We start from the raw sequence: 24,046 nt of genomic DNA on the forward strand, positions 1-24,046 counted from the left end.
ATAATTTGAAGCTGTATATGTTTTCCACCAACAATTTGGAAGGAATATCTTTTCCCTACTACCTACAAGTAGCTCTAGTGGTATATAATATCAAACACCTTATACATTGAATGGTCCTGAGTGAACAGTGGCTAAGGAGAACTATTCTACAGCTACTGACCTTTTCTACAGAAATGTAGGTATGGTGGTACTCTTCCTATGCATCCAAAGAGTCCATTTTGTGTCTTGTTTTGTATTTTAATAATGAGTCAGAAAAAATGTCCTAGTAATCACATATCACTCAGATAAATGTAATCACACATCACTCAAATAAACTTTACCAACTCATTTGATCCATTAGGCAGTCAGAATCTCACATACTAGTTTGTAAACTGAAACTTAAGTGGTTCTTTAAATATAACTTAACTCATTGTTGCTTTAAGTGAAGAACTATCACAAAACTCTAAACTTTCTTTGCTTTTTGTTTTTGGATTTTTGTTTCTGAATTTCAGAGACAACCATTTCTCTACACTTGCATTCTGTACCAAGTATGTGCTCTGGGCATTACAGTGTATAACTTGTAAAAAATGGAAAGGAGCACAGTAGGGCCTTGAGAATGGCCCATTCTTTTGTTTTCTAAAAAATCCCTTTACAACAAATAGCTTTTTGAAGCTGAAGACGCGGGTTAGCTTACGTAAATACATTTCTGCAAATGTAAATTACAAACATGTATTTAAATATGCATTAAGATGACTGAAAGAAATGGAAACAATGGACCAATGGTAAATGAAACGCATAAGGGGTGTGCGTCTGTGTGTGTGTGTGCGCGCGTGTGTTTGAAAAAGAGAGAAAGAAAAGTTTGTAAGGAAGGAGATGCTTTGTAAAAGAGCAGAATATTAGATAAAAACAGCCAAACATTATAGAATAAATGAAGAGAAAGAATGTGGAAGTTGGTAGAATATAACCTTTTCTGGGGTCTAGTTGTTCAAACATTTTGGATATGGAATAAGAGAAAGAGCAGCTAACTCAAATTTTCAACTTTAACTTGCCTGCATCTCATTCCAAATACATTTTTTTAAAGTGTAAGAGGATAAAAAAATGTAGACAACAAAAAAACATGAAAAGTAAATATATAGGTTTTCTGTACTTTACATAACTGATTTAAACTTCTTGAGTGCCAATTTCTATGGATGATGTTGAGGTGGAAGAGAGTGAGGAAGGGTAAATAACATATACTTTTCAATTGAAGTTATTTCAGTTTTCCAGCATCAACAGTCTCCTATGAGGTCAGCACGATAGTCAGCCAACTCGTAGTCCAGCTTTACAGCAGTCATTTTTTATGATGATGTGTGAACTTCAGGGGAGCTTAAGTGGCCATATCAACTTGGAGACGGGGGCTCGTCATGCACATGTGGATCTTTTTCTTGTATTTTAGAATCCTTTCTGGCCCACGATAATTATAGCCATTGTCCTGCCTTATTTCTGGACATCATATTGGCATTAGGCCATACTTCACTCTTGGTGAATTGTGTGTTGTGATTTTGGCAAAATCAAGGCAGTGCAATTACTCTTGCTGTTGACATAACCCTATCTGGCTCTCACAGATCTTTTGAGTCCCCAGACATATTCATGATCTACCTCCTGGCTAAAGATATCTACTCTGCAAGCTCTATAATAGAATTTCCTCATCCAGGGCATCAGAAGTCCAATGGAAGCCATATGTTCTCCCATCATACTAATTTCTATTCTCTTGGAAGCCTACAAGAACTCCTGGATTTCTTCAAAATCACACAGTTGTTGAGGAGGATTTAAAACAGTATCTATCTATCTATCTATCTATCTATCTATCTATCTATCTATCTATCTATCTATCTATCTATCATCTATCTCCCTGCCTAAACAGGCCAATCACATTCCCACTCTGCTTTAGTAACACATATCAATGTGGGGGCTCAGTGTAAGGCTCCCCAAAATTCAAAAAAGAGGTAGGAAAAATATAATTGGTGTTCTTCAACCTAGATGGTATTTCAATAGTTTATCCTTTTTCTTCCTCCAAAGTGAGGATAAAGAAACCAAACACTTTTCTTTTGTGAGTTTAAGTTCTAAATCTTACTTACCTACCAATTAATAGTTTAAGTGTAAGTGAAAGGAAATGCTAGGGGATTTTCCTGGGCTAGTAAGAGTTGGTGCAAATCGTCATGTGTATTTGCATTGGAAGGTTAGAAGACTATCCACTAAGGAGGAAGTCCTTAAAATACTGTAAAGCAATTATACTCCAATAAAGATGCTAAAATATATATAGAGATATAAAATAATATGGATTTATGGGTGTTTTAAACCTTAAGCCATCTGGTCTTTTTCTTTTTAATGGATTAAAAGATAGCTGCTTGAGATAGACTAAGAGTTTTTAATCCATTAACGTCCAATTTAATATAGACAAAAAGTTAGATATCTATTAGACTAAATTGGAAGCTTTCTTATTATTCTGTATTTGCATAGCCTTTGAAATAGTAATTTCTTAGTGGCTCCTAGGATGTGTGAGGTTTTCTCTTTGTAATGGTCACTGACCTTCTTAAATGATGCAGATGAAATCACTAAATAAAGCTTGGAATTTGAGAAATAAAGATGTATTTTTAAAAACTTGAAAGTTTAAGAACCTTAGCATCTAACTTCCTCTTGCTAACTTCTTTCACTTCTTGAGACCTCCTTCCTGAACTGGTAAATCTCTTTTTACCTTCTTCTTCCTGTTCCTCAGAGACTGCTCTCTCTTACTATGACTTACTGTTTAAAGAACCAGTTAATAGGAGACAATTTATAGCAGTTATTTCAAAATATGATAAAACAAAGATGCTGATATGAATCTGAATATTCAATTGTTTTACTTAATATCCCCAGTCATTTAGTGTTTGCACACAGAGATTAGTAACACAAGAAAAAAATGTTTGTGAACTCTAAAAAGCTGTTATAGTTTCTATGGAGGAGTGTAACATGGGTGGCCAAGCTATATTTCCTTGTCAGGAGAAAGGGGAGTATAAGATTGAACAGATAAAAATAGAGGAAGACGTCTATTAACAAGTGCAATTGTTTTATTTTTTTCCATCATAGAGATTACGAGGTCAGTCATAAATCTGACTCCTGTACTCCTCTCCATTCTAAATGGTTCATGAGAGATACCCCTAAAAGTGGTTAGGTCAACTAGATGTCTTTCACTCTGAGAGAACATAATTTTAAAATGTATGTCAAGATGGTCTATCTTGTACATCTTTTCAAATACACATTTTCCTTTGTTACAATAGTTTAGTTATTGAAACATATCAGCTTTTCCTCCATCCCACATTTGTTTTTGGTATCTTTACTTATTCATAGCCATGTTTCCATCTGATTTCAATGTTTAGCTAAGGTAATTTTAAAGAAGGATTTATTGTGCACAATTTTATGTGAAGCTATGTTTAATTACTGAGAATATAAATACAAATAACAGACAAGCTTTGCCTTCAGGAATTCCATAGTCAAGTGGGAGAGGATGAAACATAAGCAGGTGATATAAATGGGGTAAGAGTGGAACACTCTAGATTCCATGGAGCACCAAGGATGCAAACTGTGGATGTGAACAATATAAATCCAACCCCAGGGGCTGGTGTCAGAGCAGAGGTTAGAAGAATGATTAAGATTTTCCTCTTAGACACACACAGAAACGTCTTCCAGGAGGAAGGAACAATAAAAGGAAAAGCATCTACCAGCAGATGTCCATTACTGGAGCATAAAATTTTGGATATTCAGTGGTGCAAATGAGGCAGGAAAGTTAGGCAGAAATCAGGTTGTAAAAGACTTTGTACGGCACACTAAGGAGCCACTTGATTCTACCTATTAGGCAATAAGAAGCCTTTGAAATATTTTTAAGGCCTATCAACTATGCATTTTAGAAAGCTGACTATAATTCCAGTAAGGAAGAATGACTTTGAGGTGGATCAATCGGGAAGCTATTTGAAGTACATGATGATTAATTTCACGTGTCATAGTACCCATGCATTTGGTCAAACACTGGTCTGGATGTTGCTGTGAAGATATTTTTAGGTGAGACTAATATTTAAATCAATAGACTTTGAGTAAAGCAGTTTACCCTCCATAATGTGGGTAGGCTACATCAAGTCATTTAAAGGTCTTAAAAGAAAAGTAGGTTGCCGTGGCTAGGACTTCCAAAACTATGTTAAATAATAGTGGTGAAAGGGGGGTGGCTGGGATGAATCAGGAGACTGGGACTGACATATATACATTAATGATACTATGTATAAAATAGATAACTAATGAGAACCTACTGTATAGCACAGGGAACTCTGGTTAATGCTCTATGGTGACCTAACAAAGAAATCTGTCACTATCATTTGAGTTTGGTGGAGCCTCTAAATCAGATAGGAAAGTGGGAAGTCTTAAGAGTGAAAAAAGAAAAGGCTTCAATATGCTGTCATTACAGGCTGTTGAGCTGGGAAAGCTGGAGGTGGACTAACTAGATGCGGAGAATTTTATGTGATTGCTTTGATTTTGTCTTGAGTTCGAAGCTGGGGCAAAAGATAAAAAAGCTGGCAGTCAGTGACTAAGTCCTGACCGCTCTGGGTTAATTGCTATAGAGGCTGTGAGTCGGAATTCTGCTCTCATAGGTGGTCTGGCTATCGTCCATTTGTCACAGTACACGCAGTCTTTTAACCTGTTAATTCTAACTAGTTTCAAATGTCAATTGAGAGCTTATAAACATTTCTCAAAAACATTTCCCTATTATGACATTAATCCAGATATATTATGAAATGTAATTTATTGGAAAAAGGAAAGATTTTCTACTTTAAGAACACTGAACCATCACTAAACTGGACATTTAGAGCTGGTGAGGCAGGCCTGTTAAAGTTATTATTCATCTAAAAATAAAAATAAATAATCTTGGATATATCCAGTAAAGAATAAACAAAAACCACAGTAGTACAGCATCTTAGATCTGAGTTACGATTCTGGCTCCTCCACTTACTAGCCATGTGTTTTGGACAAGTTAATTTAACCTCTAGGTGGGGCTAATAACAGTAACTGCTTTCTTGGGTTGTTAGGAGAAATTAGTTAACATGTGAATAATAGTAGCTATTATGATTTGTAATTCTCATAATTATCTATTTTATTATTTAGTATTGTTTCCTCAGTGACTACAATGAGGTAATTTACTCATTATAGTTATCCACCAAATAAAAGACTATACTTCTTGAATAAAAAGACATAATCCCAACCACTTACTGTATTATAAGATCTTGACCATCTATGATACTACATGATTAAATATAAACAGAATAACTAAAGCTACCATTATAAAAAGCAAAAGTTTCTTTGAAAGCTAAAACATTTGACTATTAATATTCACTGCTATTTTTAATAGATGCATTTATATTAACAGGCATTGTCTCAGGCTGTGCTTAATTGGCAAACAATTTCTTTTCATAGCAAATGGCAGCTGTCCATTTATATATTAAATGTATATACTTAATGCCAAATTTGATATATTCATTATTAATTTTATTAAAAAACTCAAACAAGACACCTTCTCTATTAGGTTACTCTCTAGAGAACTATCTCCTTCAGAAATTAGGATTATAAAAGTCTGATTCTTTGTAATTATAAGTAGTATATGTTGCACTCTTGTAAGCAAGGTTAAAAATACCATTCAAACACAGAATCTTAAGGAGGAGATTACTGTAAATAGAATTAAATCCTTAGCTTAATCACTGAGATGAAATAATAAATTCTAAGTCAGGCAGCTCAGATAATTTTCCAGAGTATTTCTGTGGGAAATATAATGGTTTGTCTTACACTGAAAATAATGTGACAAAGTGTCAATTAATAAATGAAGCTATAAATTCATTATATAAAGATAAAATATATTATTCCATATTTTATTTTCAAGATACTGTATATTTTCAAATTTAATTTAATGATCTCTAGAAAATATGGTAGTGTCATTAATATCATAAATATACCTTTTCCATTAATTTTGCAGATTCTATTAATTTAGAAAAGTCAGCTCATAAATAATTCTAATGTTGTTTTCCAAACAAAATTTGTAAAACATTAATGAATGACTATTTTAAATTCATGAAATCTCAGATTACAAAAGCTGATTATGAATATTTAATACCAAAAAGTTATCCTTACGTAGTATTGTTTCGATTGATTTTAGGTGTATTTTCCCACACTGTTCTTCAATGAATTCATTTTTGCTATATTCTAAATATTTATTGAGTTAACGAGTCCATGTATAGGAATGCAATAAAATGGAGGTAAATTTTTAAAATGTAATTAGAATTGTGTGAAGCTAGAGGTCAGAGAAAGTAAACACCTGTAAAATATTAACCATACATTCAAAACAACAATCTACATTTCCCATTCCCAATTCTGCTAATTATTGGAATGTAAATTATTGAATTTACATTAAAAACTTACCTGACCTTAGTTTATTAACACAGCTTTATCTGAGGGCTAATTTCTATTCTCGTTCTAATCTAGAAAGAATAAGCAGAAAAAGCAAGAAATTCAAGAAAGATTTAAGGCACCTGGAGTTTAGAATTTACACATTATATACTGCTCTTTCCCTTCCTTCCTCTCAGGCACAAACACTGGCTAATTAGCTCCTGGGTTTTATTTGAGAGACCAAAAAAGAACAAAAGGTCAGGACAGGTTTGCATCGCTGACACTGTTAAATTCTGCTTGGAGTTTCAGAATTTAGATTCAGGTTATTAGTTGGAATATAGTAGTATTGCTTGAAATATTTAATTTTGTAATGATTCAAAACGAAGATTTTATTTCGTGTTGTTTATGTGTTTGCTTATGACTGTGATGTGGCCGTGAGCAGACACTGATTGTGTGCTGTCAAGAGCCTGTCAGAATTATGCTGGAATTCAAGGATAGGTGATTTGCAATTACAATTTTGCTACCCAAATACCCAATTATCAGCATTCTGGAAAGCAATGTTTAATAATTATTCACCAATACCCTGCCAATGCCGAAGTGACGCAGAATCATGGATTTAAATTTTAGATTGATAATTTCTACATTTGTTTATAAATAACATCTTCTGAAACAGAAGCTTTATGAAACAAAATTTATAAGCAAAAGTTTATAAAACAAATTATTAAGGTAAAATGACTTATCAAACTTTTTGTTGCACATTTACTGAATTATATGACTTCTCTGAGAATATGGGGCTACATCATTGATCAGAAATCAATTTGTCAGGTAATACATTTGACTAAAAAAGAGTGTCAGTTGCCTTTGGTGGAAAGATGCTATGATAGCAGTTATTTTTTTCTAAAATAAAAAGAGTAAAGTCAGTGTCTCCATATTGATTACAGGAGAAAAAATGAGAACTAATATGAATCACATGTTAATGTCTTCCACTAGCCATACAATTTGCAAAATTAGGGTTGCAAATATTAGCTTACCATATCTCAAAATGAACCTCTATAGGTATAGACTTGTATCACAAAGGGCTAAATTAAAGGGCTAAAGGAGGATTTGGGGGACAACATTCAATATGGGGAATGGCAACAAAACAGGTCTAACTCTTCCATAATTATTTCTTTAAGGTGACATACCAATACCTAAACTATCAACAGGTTACTAAAAAACATTAAGAATGCATTTTTTAACTAAAAAATAGAGAAATCAGCCAATTACACTCTACGTTGTCTACAAGGAATAATACAAATAGTTGTATTGAGTTGACTCGAACAACATTAATGCCCCTGGAATAACTCAAGATTCACAGTTTAGTGAACAATCAAGGGAATATATTTATTCTTTACTGTAGATATGACTAAGCATGACATTTTGTATTGGAAGGCCAGAGCTCTATTAAGTACAGGAATACGGTTTTGGTTGATTTTTAAAATGTATACATATTTATATTTTATATATAATGTCAATAGATTTTCTTTTTTGATGGCCATTTTAGGTTCACAGTAAAATGTAATGAAAGATACAGAGATTTTCATATACCCCTTACCCCCATAAATGGACACCCTTCCCCATTATCAGCATTCCAGCCAGAGTGGTACATTTATTACAACTGATGAACCTACATCAACACATCATTATCAACCAAACTCCATAGTTGCTTGATTTTTCTGATTGGCGAAACTTTGTAAGGCATCAGCAATTTTTGTTTGCCTCCAATCTCAGTATTCCTCCATTTGGGAGACACTTAAAAAGCTTAGGCCAAATGAGTATAAAATTACTCAAGTACTAGGAGAATTAATAGTAGGAAATTTTATAGAGCTAGAGATAAATGATTCCCAGGAAGAATTCCTATCCACAATTTTAATGAAATAAACCACTGTTATTTATTTTTAGAAGGGGGGAAATACAAATAAAAGTGTTTATTTAGTGAATGATTTGTTATCTTTCACAATTTTTATTAAAATAAGATTACAATTGGAAAACTATTTCAGAGTAATAGTATATTGCACTTGCTACTTTAAACATGATTTTTAGGAAGAACTGAATATATATTGTTTATTGGCTTCATGAACACAGCTCTTCATGCAAAACATGGATTGAATTCTAAATAGGAGTCTTGATTGGATACAATACATCAGTTAAATAAATGAAGGAGGTAGTCCACACAGTGGTTGTGGTAGAACTACATAAGTTTTGCTACTTTATAAGACTTATAAGCTTATTTTGGATTTAAGCAAAAGTAAAGAATATTCACAACAAAATTATCAAGTCAAGTTAACTGAATGAAGCTACCAATTGAAAAAAGCAGAAAGCAACGCCCTGTTTTAAAATATGCACATATATCACTGTATGTATAGGAATCAGACCTAGTCAGCCAGAGGAAAAGTCAAGTACTTTCATCATTAATAAAATATAATCAGGGCAGTCAGGTTAGGCTTCTTCCCACCCAGAGGGAAAATAGAGGTCAGAAGTCTAGTTACACAGCTTAATCTGTTTCCTAGGGACTAAATTCACTTTCATATAAAAATCATTGATGAGGAAAATGAAAATATTTCTTGATCTAATATTCAATGGCTCATAACTAAAGATTAGATTTCCATATGGGTTTTTCCAGGTCAGTAAGATTTTTCTGATGCACTTAATATTATTTTTAGAAGGCAGACATCAGAAAAAGGTGCTGATCTAGGATCAGGTGTGTCTTTTGTAAAATATGGATTGGTCCCATCTTGGCAGATGAAAGTCTAATTTCATCCTAAAGAAAATAGCTTGTTGTCTCTGAAAATCAAATACTAATTTCTCCATTTTCTTAAGTAAAACAAGACAATTGGCACAGTAGTATTTTTAAGTTCCCATTATTATTTCATAAGGTCTTTAAAACATTTAGATTTCACTAATAACACATAGTTTTGGATTTAATTCCAGAAAAGAAAACAAGCCTTTTTATATTGAGTATAGTGAACTCACTATGGTTCACACAGATTTCTACTGATTATAAAATACATAGCCACTGAATAAAGTTTACAAAAAAGTACAAGAAGAAAGTTGGAAAAAGAAACTTATAAGAGCACCACTAAAAGGTAATTACTATTTAATATTTTGCTTTTATTTAAGATACTGGGTTGGCCAAAAAGTTCGTTCAGGTTTTTCTGTAACATACAAAAACCAGAACGAACTTTTTGGCCAAACCAATATTTTTCTAAGCAACTCTTTTTAGAGATGATATAATACTGCATATGTTATTTTAAATATGTCTTTTTACTTGATTCTATAGTATAAACACTTATTCAAAATCATTAATATGATTTTGGAACTTAATTTTTAATGATTAATATTGCATACATAAATTTATTACTATAACCTTAACTCCCTCTTGTGTTTAGATCTTTATGTTGCTTTTTACATACAGAAGATATACTTATTTGGACATAAATTTTTCTCTACTCTTCTGATTATTTTCTTAGGGTACATACCTGATGTCAAGTTACTCTAAAGGCCTAGAATTCTAAACAATTGTACAAGTTTCAAATTATTCTTTATAAAGGAAAGGAAAAACCCTTTTGTGCTGTCAAGCAATGACTTAATATTGTCATTACTTTTAATAAAACTTCAGGGTAACTATCTTTAAGCTGTAGGATATCTGGTGATTATAAAAGTAAGTATGTGGTGTATTTGCATCTAAATATAGATACACACATACACATGCACATATATACACATATATATTGAATATAGACATATTAAAGTGTGTAATATTTCTGCAGGTAAACCAGTACTAAAGGGAAAATAATAAATATATGGTAATTTGATAAGTTTGAAAATGGTACTTAAAACACTGACAACACCAAATGCTTGTGAAGCTGTGGAGCAACAAACACCCCCATTCACCGCTGGTGGAAATGCAAAATGGTGCAGCCACTGTGGATGGCTGCTTGGCAGTTTCTCACAAAACTAAACATACTCCTACCATATGACCCAACAATCATGCTCTTTGGTATAACTCAAAGGCATTGAAAAGTTACGTTCACACAAAAACCTGCACGTGGATGTTTACAGGAGCTTTATTCATGATTGCCAAAACCTGGAAGCAATCAACATGCCCTTCAGTAGGTGAACGTATAAGTAAATTGTGGTACATCCAGACAATTATTTAACACTAAAAAGAAATGAGTTGTCAAGCCATGAAATACATGGAGGAAACTTAAATGCGTTTAACCAAGTGAAAAAAGCCAATCTGAAAAGGCTACATGCTGTATAATTTCAACAACACGACATTCTAGAAAACGCACTATGAAACGCACCAGAAAACTGGCAACACTATGGAGGGTTGCCAGGTTTTGGGGATTTCCGGTATTAGTGGAGAGGCGGGGATGAATAGGTAGAGGACAGAGGAATTTTGTATCAGTGAAACTGCTCTGTATGATACTATTATATCATGTTTGACACATGTCATTGTTTAATTGTCCAAACCCACAGAATGTATAACATCAAGTGTGAATCCTGATGTAAACTATTCATTTTGGGTAATCCATGATGTGTCCACTGATTTTAACACATGTGCCTCTACGGTGGAGATGTTGATGGTGTACATGTGTGGGGTCAGAGGGCATGGGGGAACTCTGTACTTGCTGTGAACCTAAAAGTGCTGTAAAAAAAAAAATCAAGCCTATTTGAAATTCTAAAAATAAAAGAGATATTTAGCTCTTGTTTTAATTGCATTTCTTAGGATACAAGTGAAGTGGAGTCTATTCATCCTATGAATCTTGACTGCACATGTGACTTTCTTTGGCTAATAGAAGGCTCAGACTTGAGTGATGACGGCCGACGAGTTTGGGTCTTAGACATCTAGAGGTCTTGCATATATCTACGCTCTTCCTTGGAACTTCTAACCTGTTTAACAATGGCTAGTTTACTGGAGGAAGAAAGACATGTGATCCAAGTGAAATGACTGTCAAGTATGGGGATGAGGCATCCTAAACCAGCCAAGCTACAAGCTGGCTAGGACAGCTGACTGCAGACCCATGAGGAAGTGCTACCAACATCAGACGATGGAATCACCCAGTTAATCCACAGATTCCCGATTTAAATTAATGTTGATTATTTTAAGCTACTGGGATTTGTGTCTGTTACACAGCATTCTTGTGGCAACAGATCACCAATACATTGAACTTGTTTAAAATGCCTGTTAGTATATGAAAAGTTGAGTATGCCTATAGTTAAAACAGAGCTCACATTTCTTATTTGTACAAATGGCAGAAAAAGTTATAGCAAGTATCATGATTCTGCAGTTCTGTTATAATTAATATACTATGAATATGATAATGAATCAAAAATAGAGAAACAGAACATAAACTAATATTAGCAGACAGTAAAGTAAGAACCTCACCCCATTTCAAAATTAACTAGAAAATATTCAATCTCATGCCCCTATAAAAATGTATGAGGTCTTATATGTGAACTTATTAAATTATTGTCGAATAGTAGAATATTGCTTATGTAGAAAAATTGTATTTTGGCTACACTGACGTGTGAATAACATCAACAGTAGAATGATTCCTAAGCAGGTGAAGCCTGTGGTGTTAGATAAACAAATATTCAAACATTAATTCAGTCACTTTTTAATTACGTGAATTTGGGCAAAGTTTTTTATTTTAAAAGAGATAATAATATGCATCTCATGGGAATGTCCTACTATGTAACACAAACTATGTAAAGTACCTAACAAACTGTTGCATGAATACTTGTTCCCTTTCCTTCTTTACTAACACCAATTCCTATGTTTCTTTAAATACCTAGGTATTCAGGTATTTTAAATAAATTTATAAGAGTCTTCCTAGTGCAAATCTGGTTATTTTGTCTGTTTTTTTGCAGCTCACTAACCAGAGCTCTTAGAGAAACATAAAGTGACAAGATTGCTTTTAAGTCATCAATCAAGACTGAAGCATATCAGAGAAAAATTAACTAGGTTAACCGAAAAACAGAGTCCAATTCATAAAATTGCAACTCACTGGAAGTGAGATTAAAAGGCATATTACAGTGGAGACGCACACAGGTTTTACACATTGTTTAAGCAATTTGTATTGCTTCTTAATAATATTTTTTGGACTTTAATGAACACTGAAAATAAATACTTCTTTTGTAACAAGTGCACACACATGCATATTTGGGTCATGCTGAAATTTAGGTTTTACACTTCCCTCCTCCGACTAAAACTAAAACTAGCATCAGGAGATAAACTTGGTCAATTTATATGAAGACTTTTAACAAATGCCCAGTGCTTTTTCTGTTTAGTTTAAGTTAACCCCTTGATCAAGAAGAAATAAAGAGGATATGAGAGATAACAGAGGCTTAGCCTATTTCAAAATTTCTTAAGCTCAGAAATATACACAATTTTCAATAGCAGAAATATGTGAATCATGAGAGAACAGATATATAATTCTCTAATGACATTATTCAGTGGAATTTACAAGTTGGAATACAGCTGAAAACTGTTGAAGTTGTATTATGGACCGTCATGCATGCTTTGGGAAGGAAGCTGTGAGCTACCCCAAAGATGATAGCCATCAGCTGATATAAACAGCTTCTGAAACAGTGTAAGTATCTGCAGAGGTGTTGTAATGGTGAATTTCTGGAAAGATTTAAAACTAAATATTAAACTATTTAGCAAACTAAATCTGCTTATAATAAATAGTGTTAACGTGTTGTATAGTACTATTAATTTATTATGTAGTACTAACATATATTTGATCTGGGAATGAGTTTACAAACTAACAAGAAGGTCTATGGTGAAATTATTATTTAAATTAAATTCATATGAATCCCTGCCTAAAAGATGACCTTTATTAAAAATATATTTTCTTAGAAACAAATATGACATTTCAATTAGGCTTTTGAAAAACAAATGGTTGCTTCATTTTTTTTACAAAATAGCAAAATGTTAACTCTTCTTAAGATAATTAGCATTGTTTCATTTTAAAACTTAAAATTCCCTCTAAATTTCCTACTAAGTTAGTCAAAGTATAGGTCATACTATATGCTATTACATGTGAGGACAAGCACAATGCACTTATTACATTAAGTTCAATGTGATCTAACACATTTTATAGTCTGGTTGCAAGTCACCAACATGGGTGAGTGATTTTATCTTTCTGGATTTCCATCTTCTCTGTGTAAAACAGGCACTGAAAAAAAGTCTTTTCCATCTCTCTGTATTATAAAAACATATGAACTAACAAGTCTGTACTTGCTATAACTTTCTATTCAATGGCTGATTTTCTTAATTCTTTGTTTTCTCCTGCAAAATATCTGGTATTCTAATGTAGTTCATTTAGCACATGCCATGTAGAGTTCATGGTTTATCTTATGCCCCTGTTTTTGTACTTTAATTCAGTCAAAGGAATGACTGCTTGGTACTTGTTTGAACTTGGATAAAAGTGACTAAATTTTTCTTTCTAAAGGCAAGGGAAGGAAATGTCCTGCTAGGCTAAGACTAAGCATGAATGATTTCACCTGAGAGGGACAATTTGTCAGAAAATTATGAGGAGGTACAAACAGAGAGTTATAATGGAAGCAGTCTTGCAACATTAACTGTACTATTCACTCTCATAAATTCTGTAGTAAATCCACACACGCCACACGGAGGGGCGGTGCAGGCCGGATGGCTCTCCGGCAGGTGGGCTCCCACTGCTGGCACTCCCCCTGTGGAGTGGTCGTCATGCCACAGAAGATAGCACCCCACCCACCCTGGCTTGGGGCGGGAGCCATGATTCATGTACTGAGGAATTAACTGGAAAAAATGGAAATGGCAGCCCAGAAAGGTGGACAAAAGCTATGGTCCTAAATCACCTTCAGAATGGTTTTTCACCATGAGCAATTAGTCACTCCTCAGCAAAATATAGTTTAACGAGGGCAAAGACTAGATTGGAGTCACACAGGGATAAAACAGCCTTTATGAAAATCATTGTCCCTTTTATAAAGGTGCCATTAATAAGCACCATTTCTCTATCCAGAAATTAAGCTTAATGCTCATTCTGGCAAACTCAAAAGATAGTCATGTTTGGAACTTACAGAAGAGTTTTCACTGTTCTAATTACTCACTGACTATGAGAGATTAGGCGCGATTCCCCATTAAATTAAAATAGTTCAGAGGATTGAGGTATCTTTTGTCCAATGAATATTAAATATACTTAAAAAGCAGTGATGTCATAGTTATGTATCTAATGGTATTGTGTGAATGCACTAAAGTAGACAGGAAAGTAAATTATTTAATGAAGAACATTGAACTAATTTAATTTTAACCGAATCTTGATAACATTAATGCAGTGAAAGGTGGCAAAAAGAGCATGAACTTTAAAACTGTAGAGCCCGAGCTTCTAACCTTGCTCATCAGTGTGACCTGGGGAAGTTTATCTAATTTCCCTAAGCCTCTGTGTCTTCAACTGCCAAAGGGGATATAATATTTAATTTGCAGTGTTGTGAAATTCAGTAAGGTCTGGTCTATAAAGCATATAATCTGGCTGAATACAAACTACATGCTAAATAAATATGGGCTGCAGGGCATCTCAAACTTTCACTCCCAGATCTAAAAGTTATAACCTAAGGGCTATAATTCAGAATGCAATATCTCTATCAGGTAGCATTTAAAGCTCTGAACGTTAAAGAAACTCAGAACATTTAGGATCAAAAACAGAAATCCCACTCTGTCATCCAATTTTTAAGTAGTATATTTGTCAAAATGGTTCAAAAAAGAGATTAGCTCTGGAAAATAAGCTCCACCATTCAGACAGGCCAGTAGGGTCCCTTTCAGGTAATGCACATTTTCAAACTAAACGTCTTAGGGTCATCCAAACCATGATGACGTTTTGACAGCTGAACTGTTCCTCTTAAAAGTTTTGGGTAAATTTTTATATCTGAGTGTCAACTTAGAATTTCAAAAGAAATCTTTATTATCCATCCATCATCCCAAGGAAGTAAGACATTTTCTCTTATACAATGTATCCTATAAAATAAATAACTAATTATGAACAGCTAATCATTATGAACAGCTAATCACAGCCTGGAAATAATGTAGGTCATTACATATAGCTAGCACTAATTAGTACTTACTCTGAGGCTCTATGTTAAGCACTTTTATAAGAGTTCACTCGCTTATTACTTCTAATATGTCTATGGGTCAACACCATTGACCATTTTGCAGATGAAGAAACTGGAGTTAGAGAGGTTAAGTGACTCGCACAAGACCATCCTTCTAAGCAGCTGTTCTGGAGCCAGAATGGGAATCAGGTTGTCTGTCTCCATAGCTCATGCTCTTAACCTTTATGCATATTATTAGTATGAAACAAGTTTATAAACACCCTCATTTCTTTACTACTTATTCATTAATACACATGTTTTTAGACCTTTTTACATTTCTAGGACTGTTTTATGCTCAACATTAATAGAAAAAAATCGTTAACTCACATGATGTATGGAATAACTGAGAAGTCAGAACAGCAGAAATAAGAGTAATAATAATAATAATAATAATGGCAAAATCTTAGCTGTTAGGATATGCCAGGCACTTCTGAAGAACTTTCATTATTTTAATTGTTTTGACGTTTATAACGATCTAATAAAAAGAATAATATTGCACCCATTGTACAGAGTAGGAAACTGAACCACAGTTTAATTTGCTGAAGGTAACATAGCGAATCAGTGGTAAAACCAGGATTTGGATGCAAAGGGCTGGTCCAAAGTTCATTCGTTTAACCACTGCTCATGGATGCTGAGAGGTGTTTTTGGCAGTACAAGCAATCTAAGGGAATCTGCTACTGACACCAATTTTCTATGGGAAAATATCTTAACAATATGTAGTAGAGACTCAAGCTTTTTCCTTGGTTATATAATAGTTATGGTTATAAAAATGAATTCATGTTCTGTTCTTAAATTGTTGCATACACAAAACAGATGGTGATATGTCTGTGGGTTTTTGAAAGGAATGAATAAAGAGCATAAGCTTCAGAAGTTTTGGAAGTCTGATTCTGAGTCCATGTTTTATAACAATTCTGTGAGAAATGCAAATAAAAACCCACACCCCTGCTTTTGCCCTGTGGGCCACTTGAATAAAATTCTTCCCCTTTTCTACTTTCTCCTGTTATTGATCCATTTCATCTTTTTTCAGTAACTGGAGACTAGTTTATAATTAGTGGGGACTTATTTTGTCCCCACTAATTATTTGTATCTTTTATTTTTATTTGTATCTTTTTATTTTTTTTGATCAAAGTAAATTTAGAAAATCGCAAATATCCTTAAGATGAGACCAAGCTGGGTCAACAAATTTCTCTAGACAATCTCAATATTCCATTGATTTCAATTGCTAATGAAGAGACTTGGGGAAGTTATGAGTGTGGTGGGCAGGCTGAGCCTCCACTGCAGAAGTTTCCCTCCCAAGAGAGGCTGGAAGTCAGGAAACACAGTTAGTTTCTCTCACACTTGAGGTTCTGATTACGTTTTCTAGAGGGATTGTAATAAGTGATGTAATGGTCAACTGAAAATAATGTATTACCTACTATGTGCCTGGCAAAGATACCAAGATAAAAAAGATAATAAGACCCGATTCTGCTCCATGAGGAATTCCCACATTAATGGGGCTTTGGGAAAACGGGTGGAGAAGAGTACATATTTAGATGAACCATAATTATACATCTAATACAACATAGTAAATCCTATTGCAGAGATAAGACATATGACTAAAAATAAAGGAATAAATCTGTCAGAAAGGGACATCCAGATAAACAAACGAACCAATAAACAAAGAGGATCTTTATGAGCTAGCTGGCTGTCATATTTGTGGCTTAAGAGGTAGCAGTTTAGTTTAGCTGGCAGTTCTCTGTTAAGAGTTAAGGAGAACAAAAGAAACCCTTACAGGTTGCTCGTGGTGGTAGCAAACTGACTCAATCACTTTAGGGAAAGAAATTCATGTTAAAAGCCAATATTTCTAGACATACACTCTAGAATCTAGAACCTAGAGAAACTCTTGTACATTTGCAACTACACTTATCAATATACAAAAATATTCTTAGGATCACTGTTTGTGAGAGCAAATTAAACAACAAAAAATACTTTGGAAATAACTCAAAAGGAAAATTGATAAATAAATAAGGTAGACTCATAATGAAATTTACAGCAGTAACTAAATAAATTGCAGCTATACACATTAACAGGAATAAATCTTGCAAACAGACTGCTGACCTAAAAGCAATATAATGTTTGAGGTTTATACACACACATACACTCACATGAAACTAAAAAATCAAAAAAAAAAAAACATTCAGGAATGTGGTTCTCTATAGATAGAGTTAGGAGACATTGGTAATGTTTATTTTTATAACTGGGGGATGTGGCACAGTGTTCATTTCATTGTTTATGATTGTTATTATAATCATTTGTGCCTTAAATATATATATATATATATGTATATTCTTTTGTAGGATAAAATATTTCATATTAAATAAATGTTAATAATGGCAGCTCTCTGTACCACTGATAATGGATAATCAAGGTTGGGCCTGCCTTCTTGGAATGTGTTGGCTCTTAAATCAGGAGCCACTGGGAATTATTAATCTTGGTGTTTAGAACACAAAACGGCTTTTTCAATGTAGAAGTTAATAAATACCACTGCATAGACCACGAACCATCCCCTGTGCTTATGAGACCTTAAATAGTAGCAAAGAGACCTGGGATAACTAGGTCTGGGAAAATCCCACATGCCGTGGAGCAACTAGGCCCGTGAGCTACAACTATTGAGCCTGCGCGTCTGGAGCCTGTGCTCCGTAACAAGAGAGGCCGCGATAGTGAGAGGCCCGCGCACCGCGATGAAGAGCGGCCCCCGCTTGCCACAACTAGAGAAAGCCCTCGCACAGAAATGAAGACGCAACACAGCAAAAATAAATTAATTAACTAATAAACTCTTACCCACAACATCTTCTTTAAAAAAAAAAAAAAAGAGTGGCAAAGAAAATTCAAGTTTAAAAAAAAACATTTAGCTTTAAAAAGTGAGAAAGCAGAAAGCTAAATATAGTATTATGTGCAATCTCAACTTTAGAAAGGTACACTAAAAGAAAATATGATAAAAGGTATCAGTGACTCTATAGACAACAGCCATAAACAGAAAGATATCATAAAAGGGTTGATCATCTTGTACACATATACTTATAAACATGTAATAAAGAGAATATGAGATGAAAAAAGGAAGTCGCAACTAAGGAAACCAAAGGGATTGCATAAGAATCTCTTACATATTCTGATCTTTAGACAGTAAAATGCAATATGATCAAAGATATATATATCCTTGATGTGTATATGTATAAAAGTATATATATGTGTATACTTGTACATGTTTGTTTATATATGTATGTATATGTGTGTATATTGGAACATATTGTGGTCTTGATTAATTGATAAATTGATGTCAGACTGAAAGAATGGAATTAGGATCCTAAGACTGGAGTTAACATACAGGAAGATTGCAACAAGATACCAAGATATCAATAACAACAAAACTATCCAGTGATATAATGGGATGGTTTGCTTATCAACCAAAGGAGGATTTAAGCAGATGCTGAGTGACCAAATAGAGAGAACATTGTAGAGTGAACTCTAGAAATACGTGGATGGTTGAACTAAAAATGTCCCAGTTCCTTTTCAATCCTTAAAAACTAAGATATTCAATCCAGCTTCTCCTGGGATTTCCCTTCATCCAACATTCATCCCACTCATCATATAAGCCTCTAAGAATTTTTTTTCTAATTTATTCAATTAATTGATTGCTTCAATTATTATCCATATCTGGGTACTCTTGACTTTTCAGTCACAACATTCATGACCTTCCTCTCAATCTTCACTTCATAAATGGCACTTAAGTTTCCATTCTTTCTTTTGCTGGCTTGTGAACATGTCTAATCAAATTAAGTTGCAGTTGGATGCCACCAACTTTTACTTAGTACTCTCATGACTAAAATGAATACTTTATTATTATATTCACTTTCAATTTTCAAGTATAGAGCTAATTGACTTACCATGGGCACTGGAAGAAAAGAACATTGCCTCAGCAGAATGTCTGGTTTGACAGATCTGCTGGACTAGTTTATTACATTGAATCACAAAGATATTATGCCAAACAACCAAACAACAACAACAGAAGCTTGTAATTGGGTTATGCTGATCTCGAGAGAATGTTGTTTCAAAATCTCTCCCTTACAACTCATGCCTCCACTTACCAACTCTCACGGCCAGGAAATTATTGTTTATATCTACCCTCAGTTTTTCACCCTGTGGTATAAAGTCATTTCCTTTCTCTTGATTTTCTGCAGCTGGATATCTCAATAGTAGAGTGATATTATTTTCCACAAAATGAGAAACAGAATAAGGTCATATCAACCATAGAGATCATGTGTAATACTGGTCATAATGATGGACCCAAAGAAGCATCATAGAACAGGTTGGCAGCTACACGTGCTGTGCTGGAAACACAATATTTTGAGAGCAATAACATGTCAAGTTTGCCCAAATAAGAGATGTTAACAGCCACATATTTCCATGTATTGAATGGCAACAGTTGTAATGAAAGTGAAATACATTTTGTGCAGATCAATAACACTCCCTAAACAATTTACACACCATTTACTACTTCTCACTATAGTATGGCAAGTGGTTTTTGGTATTCATTCTAGAGATAGGTACAATCCTAATGTACTAGTGAAAACTAAAGTTGATTTTTTTTTACTGCTCTAATGTAAGAGGATTACAAATTATTTCACTATGCAAGTACACGCAGCTTAATCTGATGTGTAGTATTTAGGACTGCTAAAATCTGCAATTACTAAGTAATTTGGAATTTTTCTGAACAATTACGAATCTCTGCATGGATATAAAGAATATGTTACCTTATAAAAATTATCTTGATACAAAAATTACAACTTTATCTTTCCATTTATTTCAGGTACATATAAATAGCTTACATAGCTAAAGGAAGGATAGTTTTCTATTTCGATTATAAAAAAATAAAATTGTGATTTAAAAAACAACAAAAAAGAAAGATATGCCTAAATTAAAATAAGTAAATAAATGTCAAGATTCCTACAGAAATAAATTCCTTTTCATTATCCCAAGGAATATGTTGACATTTACATTTTGGCCAGCTGAGGTTCAAATTAGATAGCTCCATAGGTAACAGAGACCCAGAGGCCTGTGAGGATCTGGAGGACAAAGATGACGGTTCAGTTATTTTCCCTGAATGGCTTATCCAGCTTTGGCCTCAGCATGGGGCAAGGTATTGGGAGGCTGATGCATGCAGCCATGAAATTACGCATTTTAAGTCTATTTTCTTAATTAATTTAAACATGCTTCATAAACATACATGCATTTAATCTGAAAATTCCTGTGGCCTGGTCACTGGATAGGATCAAGGCTCCCTAAGGTGAGAGAGTTGATCCTATTTTTCATGAGCTTTTTAAAGATGTCTCTTGATAGAGGAAAAAGAATGCTTGAAATTTTAAGACTTGGAGAAAAATCTACTCTTCTTCTCTTTAAGAAAAAAAATTTTTTTTTGAAAAATGATGTTGAAGAACTTGCTGTCAGCAACTGCTAGTTTGCCTGATAGTTAAGAGAGCATAAAAAAATCTGCAGGGGTATACATGTTGTCCCTACTGTGTGATACACAAACCACGAATAAAGAAGGCATGAGTAAGTGAACACAGGAGCAGAGCTCAGAAGAACAAAAAGACGACAGATAGAATTAATGACATTTGTGTCAGATATTCTCAAGACTGTTTTTTCTTGGGGGGTGGGGGTACGGGACAAAGGAATGGTTCATGTGTTACCAGAGTCTCATAAAGCTATCATTTGCCTAGTAGCCCCCAGCTCCACCTCTAGCCACCCACAGGCTCACAGGCCTTGATCAATGACCCTGAACATATATCCATGTCTAGGAAGCAGTTATTTTCTCTAATCCTGGAACACACTGAGTCCCGCCCATCTTCTCTTTGTCTTTCATTCCTTTTTTTGGTGAATACCCTTCAGAATTTGCACTGTATTGGAAAACATGGAACTCTTGCTGAGCTCATTTTTCTCCATGAGCATATGCTGTTTTATCATGATTTGCACAGTTATAGTTTTTCCTCTTTGGAAGGTTAGGCCACCTGCCCCCCAGGCTCCTACTGCACACAACCGCAGTGCCCTACACTGTGGACAGATGCTGGGCTCATTTTCTAGTCAGAATTCGGTATTCGTGAAGTCAGAAAGAAACTACTCTTGCTAAATCAATACACAGCAGAGTTGTTTTTTTTTTTTTTTTTAAAAGACAGCCCCACATCGGAAGATCAGTGAAGTTAAATAGCCAGCCTTCCACTCACCCCTGAGGATGCAGAGTTCTAAAGAATAATAGCAATTTGGTCAGCAAAGAAAGATACCTGCTTGGATGTGAAGCTATCAGGTTTCTAAGCAAAGGCAGAATGGTTTAAAGACAGAGTAGAGAAATTTAAGAATTTAGCCAGCAAATATAAAATGGCTAAACTAGACTTTGCTGAAGCAGCTAATTTTTCCCAGATAAGACATCCTCATAGGTTTATTGTACATGGTCAAAAAACTGAAGCAAAATTCATCTGTGGATCAGACAATGATTTTGCTAATTACTGATTTTTGTAAAATAGAGATTTAATTCCTGGTTTATCTTTTATTTACCATGGCCATGCTCTCTGATAGAATGAGATCACCATGTGATGACAATTATAGACATTGTTCCATGCAGCCCAGTAAAATTCCAGGGTTTAGATTTGATCATGCAGTATATTACATAGAAAGCAAATGTAGAGAGGTAAATATTCTGTATAAAGTATTTCAAAGGAACCTTGTGATTTCCTATATTAATTTTAACATGAAATATCATTTCTAAAAGCAGACTCATTTTTTAGATTCCCAGGTTTAGCAAACAATGCTTTATGCTTATTGATTAAAAGTTTTCTAGCTTCCTAATAAATCAATGTGCTGTGCTGTCTCATGATCTAAATTCCCCACACTCAAATGGCAGGTAGTAAAATATATGTATCATGATTACCTATTGAATGCAGTCATAAAATAATATATGACAGTCTTTGAAATTTCAAGGCAAACATGTAAAGATTAAGATGAATAACTGTCAATTAAAAAAATAATAAACCTATATCTTCTTTGAACCAAAGGCAACAGATATAAAATCATGGTGGTACTTACCACGGTGAAGTTCATCACTTTCAATATCCAAATTGTCATGGCTAAGTTAACTATCATGGTAACCAACAGCAGAAGGACAAAGAAGTATAAGCACCTCTTTCGCCATCCATAAATTCCCACTGGGTAAAGTTGTGCATTCTCAGCCCTTGGCAGGTTATTTTGTTGTGTTGCTAGTATGTACTGTTCTCGTGTCATCTAAAAAAAAAAAAAAAAGAAAGAAAGAAAAGAAGTATTCAAAAATAAAACCAAAGATTTTTTAAAATCAAAAGGCACAAGATATCTAAGAATAATGGTGAGTGCTCACACAATTATTGATGAGTAATTAAAATTAATTTATTTAATTAAAATTAATTGAAATGTTATAAACCGCCTCAAATGCTTATCACTAGTTTTGCTTTTCAAAGCTATTTAACTACCTGTTACATCTCTAAGATGTGTATCATTTTCAGCGGGGTTTGTCCAATCCTAACATTGACCTTTGCTCTCAGGAGTCTGTGAAGATTCTCAGCAATACTTCCATTTGTCTAAAGCCCAGTAACTGTATGCACAGCCATGCTACTCTTGGAATGGACTTTATCTGTTTTTCGGAGTAGACAGAGGCCAACTGTACCACAAGATATTTTTGTGGCTTTAAAAATGCAGGATAGGGCTTCCCTGGTGGCACAGTGGTTGAGAGTCCGCCTTCCGATGCAGGGGACACGGGTTTGCGCCCCGGTCCGGGAAAATCCCACATGCCGCGGAGCGGCTGGGCCCGTGAGCCATGGCCGCTGAGCCTTCGCGTCCGGAGCCTGTGCTCCGCAACGGGAGAGGCCACAGCAGTGAGAGACCCGCGTACCGCAAAAACAAAACAAAACAAAACAAAGAGCAGGATATAAGGAGCTCAGTGTATATGTTTTAATAAAATGTCAGTGTGTTTGCAAAAACCTATGGAAAGAAAATCACTTTTATTTAGAATTATATAGATATAACTATTTAATCAAAACTTTTATTTAGAATGTTATTTATTTTAGTTGTATTTCAATGAGTTATCAGTATAAAATTGATCTCTGAAAGAACAAACAGCATATTTACTATCCTGTAACATAATACAATGATATCAGCAGAAGTCAGTTTTGGAAAAGAGGAGATGGTATTCTATGGTAGTATATAAATTTAGGTTCTAAATTAGTTCTTTCAAAGAGCAAATGCATTATTTACTATCTGATAAAACCTAAAAATATGGATAAGAAATGTCAAGGCATATGTACTGGGTATACAATTTTCATAATAATATATTCATTACCTGAAGGATGGAAACTTTAAATTTTATAAAATATGATTTTCTATAGAACAATAATTG

At 34.1% G+C, this 24,046-nt stretch overlaps 1 protein-coding gene across 1 annotated transcript in view; it reads right to left on the reverse strand.

The window, feature by feature from the left end:
* SGCZ (sarcoglycan zeta) overlaps window positions 1–22,902 on the reverse strand; it is a 322,461-nt gene extending 299,559 nt beyond the window's left edge. Inside the window, exon 1 of the mRNA XM_067721579.1 lies at window positions 22,708–22,902. Within this exon, the coding sequence (XP_067577680.1) occupies window positions 22,708–22,902 (195 nt within the window). The remainder of the gene's footprint in view (window positions 1–22,707) is intronic.
* Between the last annotated feature and the right edge of the window lie 1,144 nt (window positions 22,903–24,046).

Source organism: Pseudorca crassidens, chromosome 21 (assembly GCF_039906515.1).
Source record: "Pseudorca crassidens isolate mPseCra1 chromosome 21, mPseCra1.hap1, whole genome shotgun sequence".
Taxonomy (NCBI): domain Eukaryota; kingdom Metazoa; phylum Chordata; class Mammalia; order Artiodactyla; family Delphinidae; genus Pseudorca; species Pseudorca crassidens.